General features: G+C 45.6%; 1 protein-coding gene across 2 annotated transcripts in view; it reads right to left on the reverse strand.

Annotated features, from left to right (window-relative positions):
* The window catches only part of HSF2BP (heat shock transcription factor 2 binding protein), a 116,527-nt gene that overhangs the window by 36,233 nt on the left and 58,912 nt on the right, over positions 1 to 21,382 (reverse strand). For both annotated transcript variants that reach the window (XM_033232617.1, XM_033232618.1), the window contains one exon: positions 12,631 to 12,734. In XM_033232617.1, coding sequence (XP_033088508.1) covers positions 12,631 to 12,734 — 104 coding nt within the window. The remainder of the gene's footprint in view (positions 1 to 12,630; positions 12,735 to 21,382) is intronic.

Consider the following 21,382-nt stretch of genomic DNA (forward strand, 5'->3'; position numbering starts at 1 on the left):
GATGAGGGCCTGCTGAGGGAGATGAGGGCCTGCTGAGGGAGATGAGGGCCTGTTGAGGGAGATGAGGGCCTCCTGAGGCAGATGAGGGCCTGCTGAGGGGGATAAGGGCCTGTTGTGGGAGATGAGGGCCTGTTGCGGGAGATGAGGGCCTGCTGAGGGAGATCAAGACCTGCTCTGGGAGATGAGAGCCTGCTGTGGGGGATGAAGGCCTGTTGAGGGTGATGAAGGCCTGCTGAGGGAGATGAGAGCCTGTTGAGGGAGATGAGGGCCTGCTGAGGGAGATGAGGGCCTGCTGCGGGAGATGAGGGCCTTCTGAGGCAGATGAGGGCCTGCTGAGGGGGATAAGGGCCTGTTGTGGGAGATAAGGGCCTGTTGCGGGAGATGAGGGCCTGCTGAGGGAGATCAAGACCTGCTCTGGGAGATGAGAGCCTGCTGTGGGGGATGAAGGCCTGCTGAAGGAGATGAGGGACTGCTGAGGGAGATGAGGGCCTGCTGAGGGAGATGGGGGCCTGCTGAGGGAGATGAGGGCCTGCTGAGCGAGATGAGGACCAGCTGTGGGAGATAAAGGCCTGCTGGGGGGAGATCAAGACATGATCTGGGAGATGAGAGCCTGCTGTGGGGGATGAAGGCATGCTGAGGGAGATGAGAGCCTGTTGCGGGACATGAGGGCCTGCTGAGGGAGATCAAGACCTGCTCTGGGAGATGAGAGCCTGCTATGGGGGATGAAGGCCTGCTGAGGGTGATGAAGGGCCTGCTGAGGGAGATGGGGGCCTGTTGAGGGAGATGGGGGGCCTGAGGGAGATGAGGGCCTGTTGCGGGAGGTGAAGGACCTGCTGAGGGAGATGAGGGCCTGCTGAGAGAGATGAAGACCTGCTCTGGGAGATGAGAGCCTGCTGTGGGGGATGAAGGCCTGTTGTGGGGGATGAATGCCTGCTGAGGGGGATGAAGGCCTGCTGAGGCAGATGAGGGCCTGCTGAGGGAGATGAGGGCCTGCTGAGGGAGATGAGGGCCTGCTGAGGGAGATGAGGGCCTTTTGTGGGAGCTGAGGGCCTGCTGAGGGAGATCAAGACCTGCTCTGGGAGATGAGAGCCTGCTGTGGGGGATGAAGGCCTGCTGAGGGAGATGAGGGCCTGCTGTGGGGGATGAGGGTCTGCTGAGGGAGATGAGGGCCTGCTGTGGGGGATGAGGGTCTGCTGAGGGAGATGAGGGCCTGCTGTGGGGGATGAGGGCCTGTTGTTGGAGATGAAGGTCCTGCTGAGGGAGATGAAGGGCCTGCTGAGGGAGATGGGGGCCTTCTGAGGGAGATGGGGGACTGCTGAGGGAGATGGGGGCCTGCTGAGGGAGATTGGGGCCTGCTGAGGGAGATGAGGGCCTGTTGAGGGAGATGAGGGCCTGCTGAGGGAGATGGGGGGCCTGCAGAGGGTGATGAGGGCCTGTTGCCGGAGATGAGGGCCTGCTGAGGAGATGAGGACCTACTGCGGAAGATGAGGGCCGGCTGAGGGAGATGAGGACCTGCTGTGGGAGATGAGGGCCTGCTGAGAGAGATCAAGACCTGCTCTGGGAGATGAGAGCCTGCTGTGGGGGATGAAGGCCTGCTGTGGGGGATGAAGGCCTGCTGTGGGGGATAAGGGCCTATTGTGGGAGATGAGGGCCTGCTGAGGGAGATCAAGACCTGCTCTGGGAGATGAGAGCCTGCTGTGGGGGATGAAGGCCTGCTGAGGGAGATGAGGGCCTGCTGAGGGAGATGAGGGCCTGTTGCAGGAGATGAGTGCCTGCTGCGGGAGATGAGGGCCTGCTGTGGGGGATAAAGGCCTATTGTGGGAGATGAGGGCCTGCTGTGGGGGTAAGGGCCTGTTGCGGGAGATGAGGGCCTGTTGAGGGAGATCAAGACCTGCTCTGGGAGATGAGAGCCTGCTGTGGGGGATGAAGGCCTGCTGAGGGAGATGAGGGCCTGCTATGGGGGATGAGGGTCTGCTGAGGGAGATGAGGGCCTGCTGTGGGGGATAAGGGCCTGTTGTGGGAGATGAGGGCCTGTTGGGGGAGATGAGGGCCTGCTGAGGGAGATGAAGGGACCTGCTGAGGGATATGTGGGGCCTGCTGAGGGATATGTGGGGCCTGCTGAGGGAGATGGGGGGCCTGCTGAGGAGGATGGGGGCCTGTTGAGGGAGATGGGGGGCCTGCTGAGGGAGTGGGGGCCTGCTGAGGGAGATGAAGGCCTGCTGAGGGAGATGAAGGGCCTGATAAGGGAGATGGGGGGCCTGCTGAGGGAAATGGGGGGCCTGCAGAGGGAGATGAGGGGCCTGCTGAGTGTGATGAGGACCTGTTGCCGGAGATGAGGGCCTGCTGAGGAGATGAGAGCCTGCTGAGGGAGATCAAGACCTGTTCTGGGAAATAAGAGCCTGCTGTGGGGGATGAAGGCCTGCTGAGGGAGATGAGGACCTGCTGTGGGGGATGAGGGTCTGCTGAGGGAGATGAGGGCCTCCTGAGGGAGATGAAGGGTCTGCTGAGGGATATGGGGGCCTGCTGAGGGAGATGGGGCGGCCTGAGGGAGATGAGGGCCTGTTGCGGGAGGTGAAGGACCTGCTGAGGGAGATGAGGGCCTCTTGAGAGAGACGAAGACCTGCCCCGGGAGATGAGAGCCTGCTGTGGGGGATGAAGGCCTGCTGTGGGGGATGAAGGCCTGCTGAGGGTGATGAAGGCCTGCTGAGGGAGATGAGGGCCTGTTGCGGGAGATGAGGTCCTGCTGAGGGAGATTAAGGGCCTGCTGAGGGAAATGGGGGACCTGCTGAGGGAAATGGGGCTTGAGGGAGTGGGGGCCTGCTGAGGGAGATGGGGGCCTGCTGAGGGAGATGGGGGGCCTGCAGAGGGAGATGAGGGGCCTGCTAAGGGAGATGAGGGCCTGTTGTCGGAGATGAGGGCCTGCTGAGGAGATGAGGACCTGCTGCGGGAGATGAGGGCCTGCTGGGGGAGATCAAGACCTGATCTGGGAGATGAGAGCCTGCTGTGGGGGATCAAGGCCTGCTGAGGGAGATGAGGGCCTGCTGAGGGAGATGAAGGGCCTGCTGACGGAGATGAGGGCCTGCTGAGGGAGATGAGGGCCTGCTGTGGGGGATAAGGGCCTATTGTGGGAGATGAGGTTCTGCTGTGGGGGTAAGGGCCTGTTGTGAGAGATGAGGGCCTGTTGCGGGAGATGGAGTCCTGCTGAGGGAGATGAGGGCCTGCTGAGGGAGATGAAGGGCCTGCTGCGGGAGATGAAGGGCCTGCTGAGGGAGATGAGGGCCTGCTGTGGGGGATAAGGGCCTATTGTGGGAGATGAGGTTCTGCTCTGGGGGTAAGGGCCTGTTGTGAGAGATGAGGGCCTGTTGCGGGAGATGGAGTCCTGCTGAGGGAGATGAGGGCCCTGCTGAGGGAGATGAGGGCCTGTTGTTGGAGATGAGGGCCTGCTGAGGAGATGAGGACCTGCTGCGGAAGATGAGGGCCTGCTGAGGGAGATGAAAGCCTGCTGAGGGAGATGAGGGCCTGCTGAGGGAGATGAGGGCCTATTGTGGGGGATAAGGGCCTATTGTGGGAGATGAGGTTCTGCTGTGGGGTAAGGGCCTGTTGTGAGAGATGAAGCCCTGTTGCGGGAGATGGAGTCCTGCTGAGGGAGATGAAGGGCCTGCTGAGGGATATGTGGAGCCTGCTGAGGTAGATGGGGGCCTGTTGAGGGAGATGGGGGGCCTGAGGGAGATGGGGGCCTGTTGCTGGAGGTGAAGGACCTGCTGAGGGAGATGAGGGCCTGCTGAGAGAGATGAAGACCTGCTCTGGGAGATGAGAGCCTGCTGTGGGGGATGAAGGCCTGCTGTGGGGGATGAAGGCCTGCTGAGGGAGATGAGGGCCCTGCTGAGGGAGATGAGGGCCTGTTGCAGCAGATGAGGGCCTGCTGTGAGAGATGAAGGCCTGCTGAGGGAGATGAGGGCCTGCTGAGGGAGATGAGGGCCTGTTGCAGCAGATGAGGGCCTGCAGTGAGAGATGAAGGCCTGCTGAGGGAGATGAGGGCCTGCTGTGGGGGTAAGGGCCTGTTGTGGGAGATGAGGGCCTGTTGTGAGAGATGAGGACATGTTTCAGGAGATGAGGTCCTGCTGAGGGAGATTAAGGGCCTGCTGAGGGAGATGAGGGAGTCCTAGTATCTGCAGTCCATGCACTGGAGACTCAAGACAGCCAATGTGTAGTGCCAGTGTGAAAGTCAGCAGGCTCAAAACTCAAGAGCTGGTGTTTCAGTTTGAGTCCAAAGGCAGGAAAAGGCCCACATCCCAGCTCAAACAGTAAGCTTATTCAGCCTTTTTATTCTATTGGGGCTCCAACTGACTGGATGAGAGCCACACACCTAGCTGTAGGCAATCTGCTTTACTCAGTCTCCTGGTTCAAATGTTCAAATAATCTTATCCAGATCATCCTCATAGACATACCCAAAGTTAATGTTTGGCCAAATGTCTGGGCATCTCATAGTCCAATCAAGTTGCTACAAAAATTAACTCTCTTAGGGACCACCTAGGTGGTTTGAATAAAAGCTTCAAACCTGCATGAAAACCAGCCTACTAATTCTCAGAAGAGATTATTCCCCCACTACACTCAATGCCAAAAGTCAAAAAAATTTTCCTAAAAAAAACCACAGGATTAAGTGAGTATCTTCAGTTTACCCCTACACTGCTGGGAAATACCCTTGGGAGTTTCCTCTCAGGCTATTCACCTGAGGTGGGAGCGGGGCTTTGTCTCCTATCCCCCACACCCTGGGAGCCATTGAAACTAAAGGACAAGTTTGAAAAATACCCTCAAAGCAAGAAGCTAATTTCTCTGTTAACCTCTCTGTCCTCCCACTTTCACTTGACTTTCATGCTCTAGGTATTTGTGTGTGTATATATATTACATGTGATATATTACATATATTGCATATATCACATGTAATCTATTATATATTACATATGTATTACATATTGTATATATTGCATATATATATTACATATATTACATCTATGTTGCATATATCACATATATATTGCATGTAATATATGCTACATATAATTATATATTACATATTATATATTGCATGATATATATTTTATATATACTTTTTTGTGTGTGTGTGTGGCCAAGCACAGTGGCTCACACCTGTAATCCCAGCACTTTGGGAAGCCAAGGCAGGAGGATCACTTGAGACCAGGAGTTCAAGACCAGCCTGGGCAACATAGTGAAATCTCGTCTCTACAAAAAATGTTTCAAAAACTAGCCATGTATGGTGGTGCATGCCTGTAGTCCTAGCTACTCAGAAGGCTGGGGCAGGAGGATCCCGTGAGCCCAGGAATTTGACTTTACAGTAAGCTAGCATCACTCCACTACAGTCCAGCCTGGGTGACACTGCAAGACACTGTATCAAATAAGTAAAAATTTTTTTGCGTCTCACCCAGCATTTTGACTGTTCAGTAAGGAGAGGTGGTCAGGAATTTTTCCATCATAACCCTGGCTCCCAATTCATGGCCTGGAAGGATGGAACATAGGGAGACTTAGAGGAAGCTCTCAACCCAAGGTGATGGTGGCTCAAAACCAGGTGAGAAAATTAGCTGGGCATGGTGGCGGGCACCTGTAATCCCAGCTACTGGGGGGCTGAGACAGGAGAATCGCTAGAACCCAGGAGGCGGAGGGTTGCAGTGAGCCAAGATCACGCCACTGCACTCCAGCCTGGGTGACTGACCGAGACTCTGTCTCAGAAAAAAAAAAAAAAAAAACCTCAGTGAAAGCGCTAGCTGATGACCAGATTCTAGATTCTGAAGATGTTTTGAAAGCAGAGCCATCAGGACTTCCTAACAGATTGAAAGTAGGTGTAAGGGATTAAAAGGAGTCAAGAATCACTGGAAGGTTTTTTAAAAGTCTGAGACACTAGAAAAACAGAATTGTAATCAACAGAGATTAGAATTTGGTGTGAGGGAAGATTAGGGGTTTAGTCTGAACACACTGAATGTGAACATTTATTAGATGTTCATGTGGAGATATCAAGTAGACAGTTCAATCTATGAGGCTAGAGCTTGGGACAGAGGTCTGGGTTGAAGACACAAATCTGGTAGAACCTGATCAATGCTTTGTGTTACTCAGACAAGCCAAATAGATGTAAGATGGAAATAACCGCCTATCTGCCTTTTTAGCATTGAAAACATGGTAGGAAGTGCAGTTTCCTGTGATCACAATACTAGTCTGCATTAACAGTTACGTAACATGTGGCCACCATCTCGATACACTCTGTTCTCATCGGCCATTTGCTAGAGTTCTATGCCAGTTCTGTGGCTGAAGAGGAATGTGAAGAATGTGGACAAAGCCTGGGAAAAAGCCAGCCATGTAGTTGAACAAAGGGAAGACAAACGAAATCTAGCAAAGGTTAAAGGAAACAAGACGATTTAGTCAGGGATGATTAATAGCAACTGGTCTCGTACTCTGAATCAGAGAAGTCTAGATAACTTGAAAGTAACCTGCCACCTTTAGAGCAAGCAAACAAAAGAAAATGAGCTTTCACTGCAGCATGAGATTTTTTTTTTCATTTCAAGTCTTTTATCCCGAAAGCACGAGATATTTAGATTAGAAATAAAAGAGGAAAACTAGCACCTAGGTAACACCTACGACATTAGGTGTTGGCCTAAACACTATTGCATTTTAATATACATTAAGATCCTTGAGGTAGAAATTCTCATTTTATAGATCAGAAAAGCAGGATTCTAAAAGTTTAGGTAAGTTCACAAGCAGGAAAGCTGCAATTCAAATCTGGGTCGAATGAGTCCAAAGCTCATGTTCTTATTAAAATATATCAAATTTCTTAACAGAAATTGATAAAAGTAGGAACTGATTACTGAAAGGGATAATGAGATCTTTTTTTTCCTCGATCTTTTTTTTTTTTTTTTTAAATGAAGTTTCACTCTTGTTGCCCAGGCTGAAGTACAGTGGCATGATCTTGGCTCACTGCAACCTCCGCCTCCTGGGTTCAAATAATTCTCCTTTTCCTCGATCTTTTAAAAATTAGAAGAGATTCTTATCTGTCCAGTGTATTTTCATAAACCAGATCTATCTAAAAGCAAAGGAATAGAGGAAGCCAGTTTTCAAATTATCTCTTAGTCCTAAGAAGTTATGATTCTAGATTCTGAAAACAGTCTAGATTCTGAAAACAGTCTAAATTCTGAGAACAGTCCCACTACCACCAGCACCACCACCAAGCACCAAGAACTATTTTTGTTCCTATTTTCCTATTCTATAGTAAACTGTATATTCACCTTCTAAAACATATATGAAATTCTATCATTTAAAATTTAAAGTAATCCCATACATAACTGAGGAGTCAAACATCCTAGGCTTAAACACATCTTGTTTCGTTTGACTTTAGAACAAATGATTCTAAAGTAAGACGACCTAGAAATAAATTTATGAGGGTTGGGCTGTGCTCACTGTGTTGAAAGAACCAGTAATTATCTTCACGGATAAGAAAGCCTGGGATGGCTGGGCATGGTGGCTCACACCTATAATCCCAGCACTTTGGGAGGCTGAGGCGGGCAGATCACCTGAGGTCGGGAGTTCAAGACCAAAATGACCAACATGGAGAAACCGCTTCTCTACTAAAACTACAAAATTAGCCGGGCGTGGTGGTGTGTGCCTGTAATCCCAGCTACTCAGGAGGCTGAGGCAGGAGAATTGCTTGATCCCGGGAGGTGGAGGTTGTGGTGAGCAGAGATCACACCATTGCACTCCAGCCTGGGCAACAAGAGTGAAATTCTGTCTCAAAAAAAAAAAAAAAAAAAAAAAAAAAAAGGAAAAGAAAGCCTGGGATGATGTCCCAGAAGCAAAAAAACTGCATTAACACAACTTAACAAACACCTCATATTATCCATAACCCAAAGCTTAAGCAGGAAAAGCCCACCTGAGTCAAAGAACACAATCTCTGATGAGTGGCAGGAACCTGGGTTGCTTGCCACAGACAGAGCTGCATAAATTCAGATTAAACTCATCACAATTTTCACTCAGCCCCAGAAACTTCCAAAGGACCAGAGCTAAAAGGGCCATTGAGAACATTTAGCCTCAACTCTTCTTTCTATGAGAAAATAGGATTACTGACTGCAAATTAGCCTAAGTAGAGACGGGCATATTGTTTCAGGGCAACTGACTCAGAAGTCAAGCAAAGCCAGACCTAATGTCAACTAAACGTGAGAAGTCACCCAGCACTGGCCCGGCACAGTGGCTCACACCTGTAATCCCAGCACTCTGAGATGCCGAGGCGGGTGGATCACCTAAGGTCAGGAGTTTGAGACCAGCCTGGCCAACATGGTGAAACGCTGTCTCTACTAAAATTACAAAAATTAGTCAGGTGTAGTGGCAGGCACCTGTAGTTCCAGCTATTTGGGAGGCTGAGGCAGGAGAATCGCTTGAACCCAGGAGGCAGAAGTTGCAGTGAGCCAAGATTGCGTCACTGCACTCCAGCCTGGGCAACCAGAGCGAAACTCCATCTCAAAAAAAATAAAGTAAAATAAGAAGTCATCCAGCACTAAGGCTTCCACCCCGGAGACGTGTCCTCCTGAGCAGCAGTCCTGTAGAATGGTTGGGAAACAGGGTCTGGAGCCAGGCGGTCGGGGTCTCAGATCCCAGCTCCACCACCCCCACCCCATAGCTATATAACCCTGGCGCCTTACTCACCTCTATGTGCCTCAGTTTCTTCATCTATGATACAGAAACAATACTTACCTTACAGGGTACTGAGAGACATAAATGTAACAAACATAATGCACTTAAAACCATGACTGGTACTCAAGAAGTACTAGGTATTCTTATTTAATTACCTCTCCCTGGCACCACCAGCATCCTCTCCCATAAACTGACAATGTCTGCTTGCTCATGGCCCATAACAGCCAGCCCGAATAGTTACCTTATAGGTCATGTCTAGGAACCACCTCTGATTCTATGATTCTTGAGAGGAAAAAGGCTGTCTGGTCAAGTATCCAACCCTGGTGGGTAAGTGTTATCAATGGAGTACAAGCATAGCCCCCTGGACCTGCCCTCAAACTATGGAAGGTCTAGGGCTTTACCCTACTTGCAAGCTAACAAGCTAGCATGCTAGAGTCTTACAGACGCTGGCAGAAGACACAAACTCTTGAGTCTGAGACCAAGAACTTGTTATAGCAACAGCCATAGCCAGAGCAGCAGCATTTATGCCAGTTTAAGATCCAATTCCACAAGGCCACACACATGTTGTGTGGCTGTGTCACAGGAGAGGAACCCCAAGCTCTGGCTGAACTTTGCCCTAGAGGGAAACATTATCTTTACTACATAGATATAAACAAACGTACCCTTTTTGCTCTGGAAGGAAACTGCATCTCTGTCCTCTAAGGATGTCTGCTATACACACATCCTTGAAAAGCTAGCCAGAAACAAAGGTCAGTTCCTCTGCTCTTAACACATGAAGAAACAGGACAGACCCTTGTGTCTCGACAATATCTAAATAAATGAAGATATACACTTGTGTTCATGGATTGTAAGTCTCAATATTGCTAAAGTGTCAATTCTCCCTCAAAATGAACTGTTGACTCAACACAATCCCAATAAAAATTCCAAGAGGATTCTTTTCGGTAGCCAGTGACGAGCTAATTTTTAAATTCATATGGAAAGGCCAAGGGCTTAAAAATAGCCAAAACAACCTTGAAAAAGAAGAACAAAGTTGGAGGATTTATACTACCTGACTTTAAGATTTATAGGCCGGGCGCGGTGGCTCAAGCCTGTAATCCCAGCACTTTGGGAGGCCGAGACGGGCGGATCACGAGGTCAGGAGATCGAGACCATCCTGGCTAACACGGTGAAACCCCGTCTCTACTAAAAATACAAAAACTAGCCGGGCGAGGTGGCGGGCGCCTGTAGTCCCAGCTACTCGGGAGGCTGAGGCAGGAGAATGGCGTAAACCCGGGAGGCGGAGCTTGCAGTGAGCTGAGATCCGGCCACTGCGCTCCAGCCTGGGCGACAGAGCGAGACTCCGTCTCAAAAAAAAAAAAAAGATTTATTATAAAGCTATCAAGATTTATTATAAAGCATGGTATTGGCATAATGATCCAAAAATAGATGACTGGAACACAACAGAATCCAAAATGACCTTCACATGTATTGTCAACTGATTGTCAACAAGGTGCAAAGGCAATTTCCTGGAGAATAAAGTCTTCAAAACAAATGGTACTGGATCAACTAGATAGAAAACTTTATGCAAAAAACAAACCAAAAAATAAAAATAAAAACAACAACAAAAAAACTCTCACACAAACAGATACCAATTCAAAATGAATCATATAACTAAACGTGAAATGCAAAACTATAAAACTACTAGGAGAAAACACATTAGAAAACCTTTGTGACACTGATCTAGGAAAAAAATTCTACAACAAAAGCATGATTCTTCGAAGAAAAAGAATTATAAACTTTATTACAATTAAGATAGGTCTTCTGCTCTTCAGAAGATGCTCTTAAGAGAATGAAAGACAAGCCACTAGCTGGGAAAAATTATTTTTCCAACACATTTGTCAAAGGACACAAACTGAAAACACAAAGAACTCTCAATATTCAGTAAGAATCTATGCAATTTTTAAAAAATAAGTAAAATATATGAACAGATATCATCGAAGAAGTTACATGAATGGCAAAACCTGAAAAGATACTCAACATCATTAGTTATAACAAAAATACAAATTAAAACCAGAGTGAAGTACCACGGTATCCCTACTAGAATGTCTAAAATTTAAGAGAATGACCATACACTAACACACTGCTGCTGGGAATGTAAGATGGTACAAGCACTTTGGAAAAAAGGGTGGCAGTTTCATAAAAACTAACATGCACCTACCACATGTCCCAGAGATCCCACTTCTAGGTATTTACCCAAGAGAAACAAAAGCATATGCCCATGCAAAGACGTGTACAAGAATGCTCCCAGCAGCTTTATGAACAGTAGTCAAAAGCTGGAGACAACCCAAATGTCCATCACTAGCTGAATGAATACACCAATTGTGGTATATCCACAACATGGAATATTATTTACCAATAAAAAGTAATGAACTATTAATAGACACATGGATGCATCTCAAAATAATTATGCTGAGTGAAAGAAGCTCGGCAAAAAAGAATACAAACTATAATTCCACTTATATAAAATCAGAGAAAATGAAAACTAACTACAGCGCAGAAAGGAGGCAAGTCACTCTCCGGAAGGCAGGGAGAGGAGCAGGGAGGGGGGACCACGAAGGGGCACAAAGTGCCTTTGGAGGTCATGGGTTTGTGCATTACCTTGATTGTGATAATAATTTTACAGGCAGACATTTATATCAACACTTACCAATTGTTCACCTTAAATATATGCAACTTATTACATGTTGATTATACATCAATGAAGCTATTATTTTAAAAAAGCAATCACCACCAAATGGAACTGACACTAAAAATTAGAGGTTAATTTGAATTACGAAAAAATAAGGAAAATTAATTTATTTTTATACATGGGTCAAATGTATACTCATTAAACAACATACAGCATTAAAAATTATGATGAAATTAGGACAGAACTTTAGGTTAGATTGGTAGTTAAGGGGGAAGAGGAAAGGTTGCAGTAAAGATAGCTTTTTAAAGAAATTTTAAAACACATACAAACTCTACATGTGTACTTCCCTTCAGAGCTGCGGAGTCTTTCCAATTTCTTTTTACCCAAATTATTTAACAATGGGTCTTCTCTTATCTGACAGAGCCACGTACCCACATATAGCACTGTGCTGTTAACAGAGAATGGGATAGGCTGATGCTGTTTATCAGCTGTTTTATAAGACAATTTTTCTTTGTGTTGTAGGGACACCAGTAAATCATATCCAAATTGAAAGCAATACTTCAGAAACAGAACTAGAGTAAACCTAACATACCAAGGAATTTTCTAAAATTTGACTTTTTTAAAAAGAAATAACATCTTATAATCAATCCTACTTTCTAATACTTTAAAATTTCCTTCAGCTACAGAAGAACAGGTATACAGTAGGCCCCTCTTATCTGCAGTTTCACTTTCCACAGTCTCAGTTAGCCACAGTCAACCAAGGTCTGGAAATACCAAATGGAAAAATCCAGAAATAAACAATTCTTAAGTTTTAAATTGCAAACCATTCTGCGTAGCATGATGAAATCTCATGCTGCCATCCCACTCCATCCCATCAGGGACACGAATCATCCCTTTGTCCAGCATATGCTATGCGCCCTTCAGGTCACTCAGTAGCTATCTAGGTTATCAGGTCAACTGCTGTAGTACCACAGCACTGGTGTTCAAGTAACCCTCATTTTACTTAATAATGGCCCTAAAGCACAAGAGTAGCGGTGCTGGCTTATTATTATAATTGTTCTATTTTATTGTTGTTGATAATCTCTATTCCTAACTATAAATTAAACTTTATCATACAGATGTATGAATGTTTAAAAATATAGTATATATAGAGGGTTTGGTGCTCTCTCTGGTTTCAGGCATCTGCTAGGAAGCTTGGAACGTATCCGCCGTGGATAAGGGAGGACTACTGCATAAACCATACAAGCAGCTTCACAGATAACCACCCCGCTTACCACTCAAAAGCCACCACAGCAACGGGATGAATCCTGGACTCTCGCTGATGTATTTCAGGCCTTTCAAATTGATGCTTACATTGTACAGGGACATCAGCATCAGCCTGAAATGTAAAAGAAAAAGGTAGTTGGAATGCTCCATCCACACTACATTTCACCCTCAACATATCTCCTAGTTAAGAGGAACTTAACGTATTTAGATATTCCCTCACATTTTAGATGTCCAATTCTACAATCTGGATAATGAGCATTGTAATATAACGTATGTGAAGTAATATCTGTCTATGTGAGGCTACAGGAAAATGGGAAACTTCAGCAATGATATCACATAATACCGCCTTTCATAGGCTCACATAATCAAGAGTCTCGAATGCAGAGAGGGTCCCACAGGAAACCTCACAAAACATATTTATTGATTCATCTCTTTTATGACCAATCCTGCATTAATATACAGGTTACTCTCAATTTGTAAGAGTACTGTACTCTCAAAGTTCAATTCAGGCCGGGCGTGGTGGCTCAAGCCTGTAATCCCAGCACTTTGGGAAGCCGAGACGGGCGGATCACGAGGTCAGGAGATCGAGACCATCCCGGCTAATGCGGTGAAACCCCGTCTCTACTAAAAAATACAAAAAACTAGCCGGGCGAGGTGGCGGGCGCCTGTAGTCCCAGCTACTTGGGAGGCTGAGGCAGGACAATGTCGTAAACCCGGGAGGCAGAGCTTGCAGTGAGCTGAGATCCGGCCACTGCACTCCAGCCTGGACGACAGGGCGAGACTCCGTCTCAAAAAAAAAAAAAAAAAAAAAGTTCAATTCAGCCATCTAAAACCTAATGACATATTTTCATTCAATGAACATCACACATGACATCCAGGTAGCCAGGTCAGGCCACAGGACTGCATAATCACAGTACAAGGAACGAAGAGTACTACAACCCAACCATCCCTCACAACCAACAGAGCAGTTTACTGAATAGGATAGGACTTTACAAGCTGTTTCAGGATTGAACCATGGCTGGCAATGCAGAGTCTAGTGAAAGTCAGAAACTACAGGACTTCGGTTTCTGCAAATACTGCAAAATACAGAGAACCCAAACACTTTACACTGCAGAGCAATAAAAAGGCTAGACAAATATTTTTGCAAAGCCTTTGAAATAAAGAATGAGTTTGCAAGAAATGAAAGGAAAACACCTGTGATCAGGAACAAAGTAAGAGCACAAAATCTCAGAGGAAAGTGCAAAAGATGCTGCGATTCCAAAAGACTAGAGCTTCAGTTACAGTGGCTTCATGCAGAGGGACAGAGGGAAAAGCCTCAGAGAAACACGGGCATTCAGTTCACAGGCCCTGCAGAAACCAGAAGAGAGGAAACTTTCAAGCTTAGCATGAATTCACATTTTTGGCAGGCCTCAAAATCCCCAGGCCAGTAATTTTAATATAAAATAGAGTGGGAAAGAAGCTCCCCCAGCTTCCTGGACATTAAAGGGAAGGATCCTCAACTTTGTCTTCAAATAATTCCCCCAAATACATACTAGCAAATGAGAGTTCATAACAAAAATCATAATACGATTCATGAGAAAAAGAAGACTAGGTAAGTAACAGCCAGCACAAAGAACCAATAACAGGGCTAGAACCAAACATTTTTCAGATACTAGAAGTATCAACTGCAGAATGGAAAACTGATATGTTTAATGGGTGAAGATAATTTTAAAAGAAAGTAAAAATATAATCGAGAAGCTAGGATTACTATTAGGAATAACCAGCCAATTCAAAAATAACAGCAGAATTTACAAAAAAGGAAAACAATAATTAAAATGTAAAACTCAAGGATAATTAGACACATGGAAAAGGAGAAATACTAAACAGAAAAACAGACCTTAAGAAACTACAGCAAGAAAGAAAAAACAGATGAAAGAGAGGTTAAAGTACAAGGAGGCGAAGATGAAAAGTTCAACATTCTTCCAAACAGGGTCCACAAAGAAAGAACAGAAAGAATGAAGGAAAAAAATATTTCAAAAATATTTTCCAGAAATGAGTAAATATAAACCCTCAGATTCAGGAGGCGCAAACAAATCTCAAGAAAGATAAAAAATAGGCCGGGCGCAGTGGCTCAAGCCTGTAATCCCAGCACTTTGGGAGGCTGAGACGGGCGGATCACGAGGTCAGGAGATCGAGACCATCCTGGCTAACACGGTGAAACCCTGTCTCTACTAAAAATACAAAAAACTAGCCAGGCGAGGTGGCGGGCGCCTGTAGTCCCAGCTACTCCAGAGGCTGAGGCAGGAGAATGGCGTAAACACGGGAGGCGGAGCTTGCAGTGAGCTGAGATCCGGCCACCGCACTCCAGCCCGGGCGACAGAGCAAGACTCTGTCTCAAAGCAAAAAAAAAAAAAAAAAAAAGAAAGATAAAAAATAAATACAAATCTACACACATCACAACCAAACTTTAGAAAATTAAAGACAAATTTTGTAAAGCAGCCAGAGAGAAAGGATATATTACCTATAAAAGAGTAATTACACCAAAAGCTAGGCTCTCTATATCTACCAAGTATAAAGAGAAAATAATAAACAGAATTGTAAACCCAGCAAAAAGACTTTCAACAAAAGAGGTAAAGTAAAAATACTGTCAAAGAAAATCTCGGCCGGGCGCGGTGGCTCAAGCCTGTAATCCCAGCACTTTGGGAGGCCGAGACGGGCAGATCACGAGGTCAGGAGATCGAGACCATCCTGGCTAACACGGTGAAACCCCGTCTCTACTAAAAAAAAATACAAAAACTAGCCGGGCGAGGTGGCGGGCGCCTGTAGTCCCAGCTACTCGGGAGGCTGAGGCAGGAGAATGGCGTAAACCCGGGAGGCGGAGCTTGCAGTGAGCTGAGATCCGGCCACTGCACTCCAGTCTGGGCGACAGAGCGAGACTCCGCCTCAAAAAAAAAAAAAAAAAAAAGAAAATCTCAGACATTTTTAAACAAACAGATCTGAACTGGAAGAATTGGAAGGACAGACTTCGGAAAAAGGAAAATGACGTCAGAAGAATGTTCTAAGATACAAGGAGGGAGTAAGTAAAGGGATGTGAGTGTACAGAAGTAAACACTGGGGGGTAAAAGCAGTCATTAAAATGTCTACTCTATGGGATTTTTGAAACTTCTCAACAGAGTTAAGATACAGTCCATGAATCCATGTAATCCAGGATGTAAATATTAGAGCATTCTCAGATCTTTCTACTGTTTAGGTGAGAAAGACATTAATTACTTTCACATATACCAAATGCATCAAATCATGCTTTAAAAAACGGGCTATCACTGAAAGACACAAGGGTAAACTTTCAAGACACTAGAAGAATAAAATGAACTCAGAACTTAGTGGCTTTGAAAAAAAGATAACAGAGTAAGACCCTGTTGAAAGAAAGAATAAAAAAGGAACAAAAAGAGTAAGAAGAAGGGAGAGACAGAAGGAAGAAAGAGGGTGGGAGGAAGGGAAGGAGGGAGGAAGCAAGGGAGAAAGGGAAGTAGGGAAGGAAAGATAATGGAAAAATCACAATAAAAAGAAAAACAAAATATGACAGAATAAATAAATCCAATCACTTCATTAATCACAAATGTTAATGAACAGGATATTCCTATTAAAAGGCATAGATTATAGATTGTTAAAGGAAAAACAAAATGCAACCATGGACTGTTTCACAGAAACACACCTGAAACAAAAGTCTCCAGAAAGGGGCCAGGAGTGGTGGCTCACACCTGTAATTCCAGTACTTTGGGAGGCCAGGGCGGGCAGATCACTTGAGGCCAGGAGTTCAAGACCACCCTGGCCAACGTGGCAAAACCCTGTCTCTACTAAAAATATGAAAAACAGCCAGATGTGGTGATGGGCACCTGTAGTTCCAACTACTAGGGAGGCTGAGGCAGGAGAATCTCTTGAATGCAGGAGGCGGAGGTTGTAATGAAGTGAGATGGCACCACTACATTCCAGCCTGGGCAACAGAGTGAGCCTCTAAAAAAAAAAAAAGTTTGTGGAAAGTTGAAAGTAAAAGAATCGGAAAAGATATATCCAATACTAATGAAAAAAGAAGAAAGAGAAGGCTGAGGTAGCTACATTAACAGAAAAGAAAATAGACTAAGTGCAGTGACTCACGCTTATAATCCAACACTTTCAGAGGCTGAGGTGGGCAGATGGCTTGAGCTCAAGAGTTGGAGGCCAGCCTGGGCAACATGGCAAGACCCCGTCTCTGCAAAAAATATAAAAACAGCTGGGCGTGATGGCACACCCCTGTGGTCCCAGCTACTGGAGCAGATGAGGTGGGAAGATCGCTTGAGCCCAGGAGGTCAAGGCTGCAATGAGCTGTGATAGTGCTACTACACTCCAGCCTGGGTGACAGAGCAAGACCCTATCTCAAAAATAATAATTAAAAATAATATAATTTTAAAAGAAAGAAAAGTGGCCGGGCGCAGTGGCTCACGCCTGTAATCCCAGCACTTTTGGAGGCTGAGGTGGGCGGATCATGAGGTCAGGAGATTAAGATGATCCGGGCCAACACGGTGAAACTCCATCTCTACTACAAATACAAAAAATTAGCCGGGCGCGGTGGCGGGCGCCTGTCATCCCAGCTACTCGGGAGGCTGAGGCAGGAGAATGGCATGAACCCGGGAAGCGGAGCTTGCAGTGAGCTGAGATCGCACCACTGCACTCCAGCCTGGGTAACAGAGGGAGACTCTGTCTCAAAAAAAAAAAAAACAAAACAAAAACGAAAAAAGAAAATTAAAAGTACACTTCTGTAAGAGTAAGTCAAAGAAATTATGAGGAAAATTGGGCAACTGAACAAGAATGAATATACAAAAATAAAACTTGTGATGCTAGTGAAATATACACACACACACACAGCCTTAAATACTTATTCCAGAAAAAAATAGCTGCAGCAATGGCAGAATAACTTGCATTGGACTAACCGTCCCACTAATAAGAATCACAAATTCTGAACAAAATATAGGAACTATTTAAGGGGAATGGAAAGCAGCCAAAGGCAGGCAGAAAATGAGAAGTACCCCCTTGAAAGAAGAGGAGTGGCTCATGCCTGTAATCCCAGCACTTCGGGAGGCCAATATGGGAAGAACTGCTTGAGCCCAGGAATTCAAAACCAGCTTGAGCAACACAAAAATATCCCATCTCTTCATTAAAAAACAAACAACAACAGAAAAAAGAAAACATTAGACAGGCACGGTGGCACATGCCTAAGTCTCAGCTACCCAGAAGGCTGAGGCAAGAGAACCACTTGAGCCCGGGGACGTCAAGGGCTGCAGGGTTGTGATGGTGCCAGCCACTGCACTCCAGCCTGCGTGACAGAGCAGGACCCTGTCTCCCCCCCCCCCCCAAAAAAAGAATTTTTTTTAGATAAAGAGGGCAAATATATTGAGGTTTAGGCAGGGCTACACAGCACCAGGCAGCCAGCCCTCAATCAGAAACCTGGGGATGCCCAGTTTCAGAAGTAAAACCACAGAGTCCAGGGTCACCAGGGTGGAAAGAAAGGGAAAAAGATACCTAGAAAGGAGGGTTTCAGAACAAGGGAGCACTAAAGTGTGCACGAAAACCCTCCAAGGTTCTGGCCTCTAAATGACACAAGTGTAAGGCAGAGAAAGAGGGAGAGCTGCAAGGCAGAGGAATGAGGCACAGGTCTGCTGCAGACCATGTCCAGGGAGCCAGAGCTCAGGTATGAGTCAGGCAAAGCTGACGACCAGCTAGAATACACATACGTCTCTTCAACAGAGTCCAGAGCCCCCACAACCTACCTTCTGCCACCTCCACTACACATGCTATCAAATAAACACTGAACTAGCACTGCCGGCTAGGATGAGGAGAGTAAGCCACTTGCTTTGGGTGTAAATTTAAGGGAGTATCAACATGCCCAGTAGCCCATATTTTTAACACTGTAATTCAATATTTTAAAAAATATATAAAAAATGCCCTAATAAGCAAAACTTTAATGTTTTAGTTTTTTTTCCTACAGCTAAGGTCTCACTTTGTCACCCAGGCTAGAGTGCAGTGGCACAGTCATTGTTCGCTGCCACCTAGAATTCCTAGGCTCAAGCAATCCTCCTGCCTCAGCCTCCTGAGTAGCTGAGACTACAGGCATGTGCCACCATACCCAGCTAATTTTTCAATTTTTTGTAGAGATGAGGTCTTGCCATCTTGCCAAGGCTGGTCTTGAATTCTTGGCCTCAGGCAATTTTCCCACGTCAGCCTCCCAAAGTGCTGGGATTACAGGCACAAGCCACTGTGCCCAGTCCAAAATTTTAAATAAAGATGGAACTGGTTAACAGTGCCATGCCAAGACATACTGGAGCCTAAGGAAAAAGGAAAAAATCATAACACTGACTAAGTTCATTGTTAAGGGACTAACTAAACATACTATGGTACATGTAACACATGCATGCCATAGAAAATTTCTATTATAGTTTTCTATTAAAATGTCTGGTTTCCCCACTAAATTTTGTCAAAAGCAAGCTCCCAGTCTTGTCTTTATCATCTCACAAACTAGTATAGTAAGACTGGATGCAATAAGGACTCAAATTTTTTACTGAAAAGTGAATCAACTCTCAGTGATTAAGATCAAAATAAATAAAAGCCAAGGTCTTCCTTCTCTCCCATGTGACCACAGGCACTTTCTTTTTCTGTTGTTGTTTTTTTTGAGACGGGGTCTCGCTCTGTGGCCAAGTGAGACAGACAGGCTGGAGTGCGGTGGTGCAATCTCGGCTCCCTGCAACCTCCGCCTCCCGGGTTCCAGCAATTCTCCTGCCTCGGCCTCATGAGTAGCTGGGACTACAGGCCTGTGCCACCACACCCGGCTAATTTTTGTACTTTTTTTTTTTTTTTAGTAGAGACAGGGTTTCACCATGTTGGCTAGGCTGGTCTCAAACTCCTGACCTCAGGTGACACGCCTGCCTTGGCTTCCCAAAGTACTGGGATTACAGGTGTGAGCCACCGTCCCTGGCTGACCATGGGCACTTTCAAAGTCCCTGGCAATGCTATGGAGCCAGAAAAGACAGAGCTATGCAAGCACCCTCCAGAGCAGGTGCTCAGTTCTCAAAACAAGGTCCTCAGCATCTCAGCGGGCTACAAAATAAGCCACAAGGAAAGTTCTTCCAAGTTTCACTGACAATTTTTGCACGCATCCAAAAGCTACTCACTAGTAACCTGTTTAATGAGGTAGTAAGGGGTACTCAAATGTAGTGTTCATGAGGAAAATTTAGCACCTTAACTAGAATTTAGTGAGGTGTCGAATCCAGTGTTCCAAGAAGAGAAAACTTCCTGCTTCAGATCACAAACCCAGAGAGGTGGAATTCCTTCGAATTAAATATATTGCCCGTGGTTGCTTTCACACAGGCAGTAACAGCAGAACTGAGTCACTGCAACAGATACCATATGACCCCAAGAGCCTAAAATATTTTCTGTCTGACACTTTATGGAAAAAGTCTGCTGACCTCTGCCTTACAGCATGAAAATAAGATAAACCAATCTTCTGTATGTCTTAAAAAGCAAAGCTAGCATCTGGTAATAACTGTAATATAGGGCGACCTTCTGAAAAGATGGCCAGCTGAAATTCTTTGCTGACTGCCATTTAGATTTAAGGTGGCAAAAACAACTCCCAAGTTAGCAGAGGTCTTTACATTTTTATATTTGGTCAAAATCAGTTATCCTTAAGAAGCTAAAACGAAACACATACTAACAACAACCATGTCGCCACCTGAGACCTCACGTCACTGCCAAGATACATCTCACAGAAGACCAAAGACTTCTAGGTCACGCTAGGTCACACAAGAGTTAGCAAAAAATAAACCCAAAAGATTCTGTTTCTTATGCAAGTGTTTTGTCTAATATAACATTTCTATTCCAACCAAAAATATCTGTAAATAGTGTATCAAGTTTCCAATTATCAAGTCTAAAGAGACTACCCATTCATTTTACTCTTCTAGTATTGAAATATTAAATGTCATTTCTTGGCCAGGTGCAGTGGCTCACGTCTGTAATCCCAGCACTCTGGGAGGCTGAGGCGGGCAGATCACTTGAGGTCAGGAGTTTGAGACCAGCCTGGCCAACATGGTGAAACCTCATCTCTACTAAAAGCACAAAAATTAGCTAGGCATGGTGGCACATTCCTGTAGTCCCAGCTCCAGGAGGCTGAGGCAGGAGAATCACTTGAACTCGGGAGGCAGAGGTTGCAGTGAGCAAGATGGTACCACTGCACTCTAGGCTGGGCAATAAAGTGAGACTCAGTCTCAAAAAAGAAAAAGAAAGAAAGAAAAAGAAAGAAAGAAAGAAAGAGAGAGAGAGAGAGAAAGAAAGAGAAAGAAAGAAAGAAAGAAGGAAGGAAGGAAGGAAGGAAGGAAGGGAAGAAAATGTTATTTCTCAAACTAGTGTACTAAGAGTTAGGCTTTTCCTTCCAATGACAAAAAAAAAAAAGTAGGAAAATTCTGCTTCCTACCATAAACCTCAGCAGAAAGCCTATTATAAATGGGGCTAATGGGCTCCAAAAGAGCAACTTCCCAGTCTCTGCAGTCTCGATCATCTCAGATCCATCTGACATTTAAAAGGACGGAAAAGATGGCTAAAATAAAAGTACTGGTGAACTCAAAATGCTACATAAGCAACACGAGTAACTCATCTTCGATAAAAAGCAAATTCTCTTTACCTAAATACACAAGGTCTCAGGGCTGAACAAGCTCAAGGTGTGAAAAGCAAGACAGCACTCCTCCACAGGCCAACACAACT

Source organism: Trachypithecus francoisi, unplaced genomic scaffold (assembly GCF_009764315.1).
Source record: "Trachypithecus francoisi isolate TF-2019V2 unplaced genomic scaffold, Tfra_2.0 Lachesis_group14, whole genome shotgun sequence".
In the NCBI taxonomy this organism is placed as follows: Eukaryota; Metazoa; Chordata; class Mammalia; order Primates; family Cercopithecidae; genus Trachypithecus; species Trachypithecus francoisi.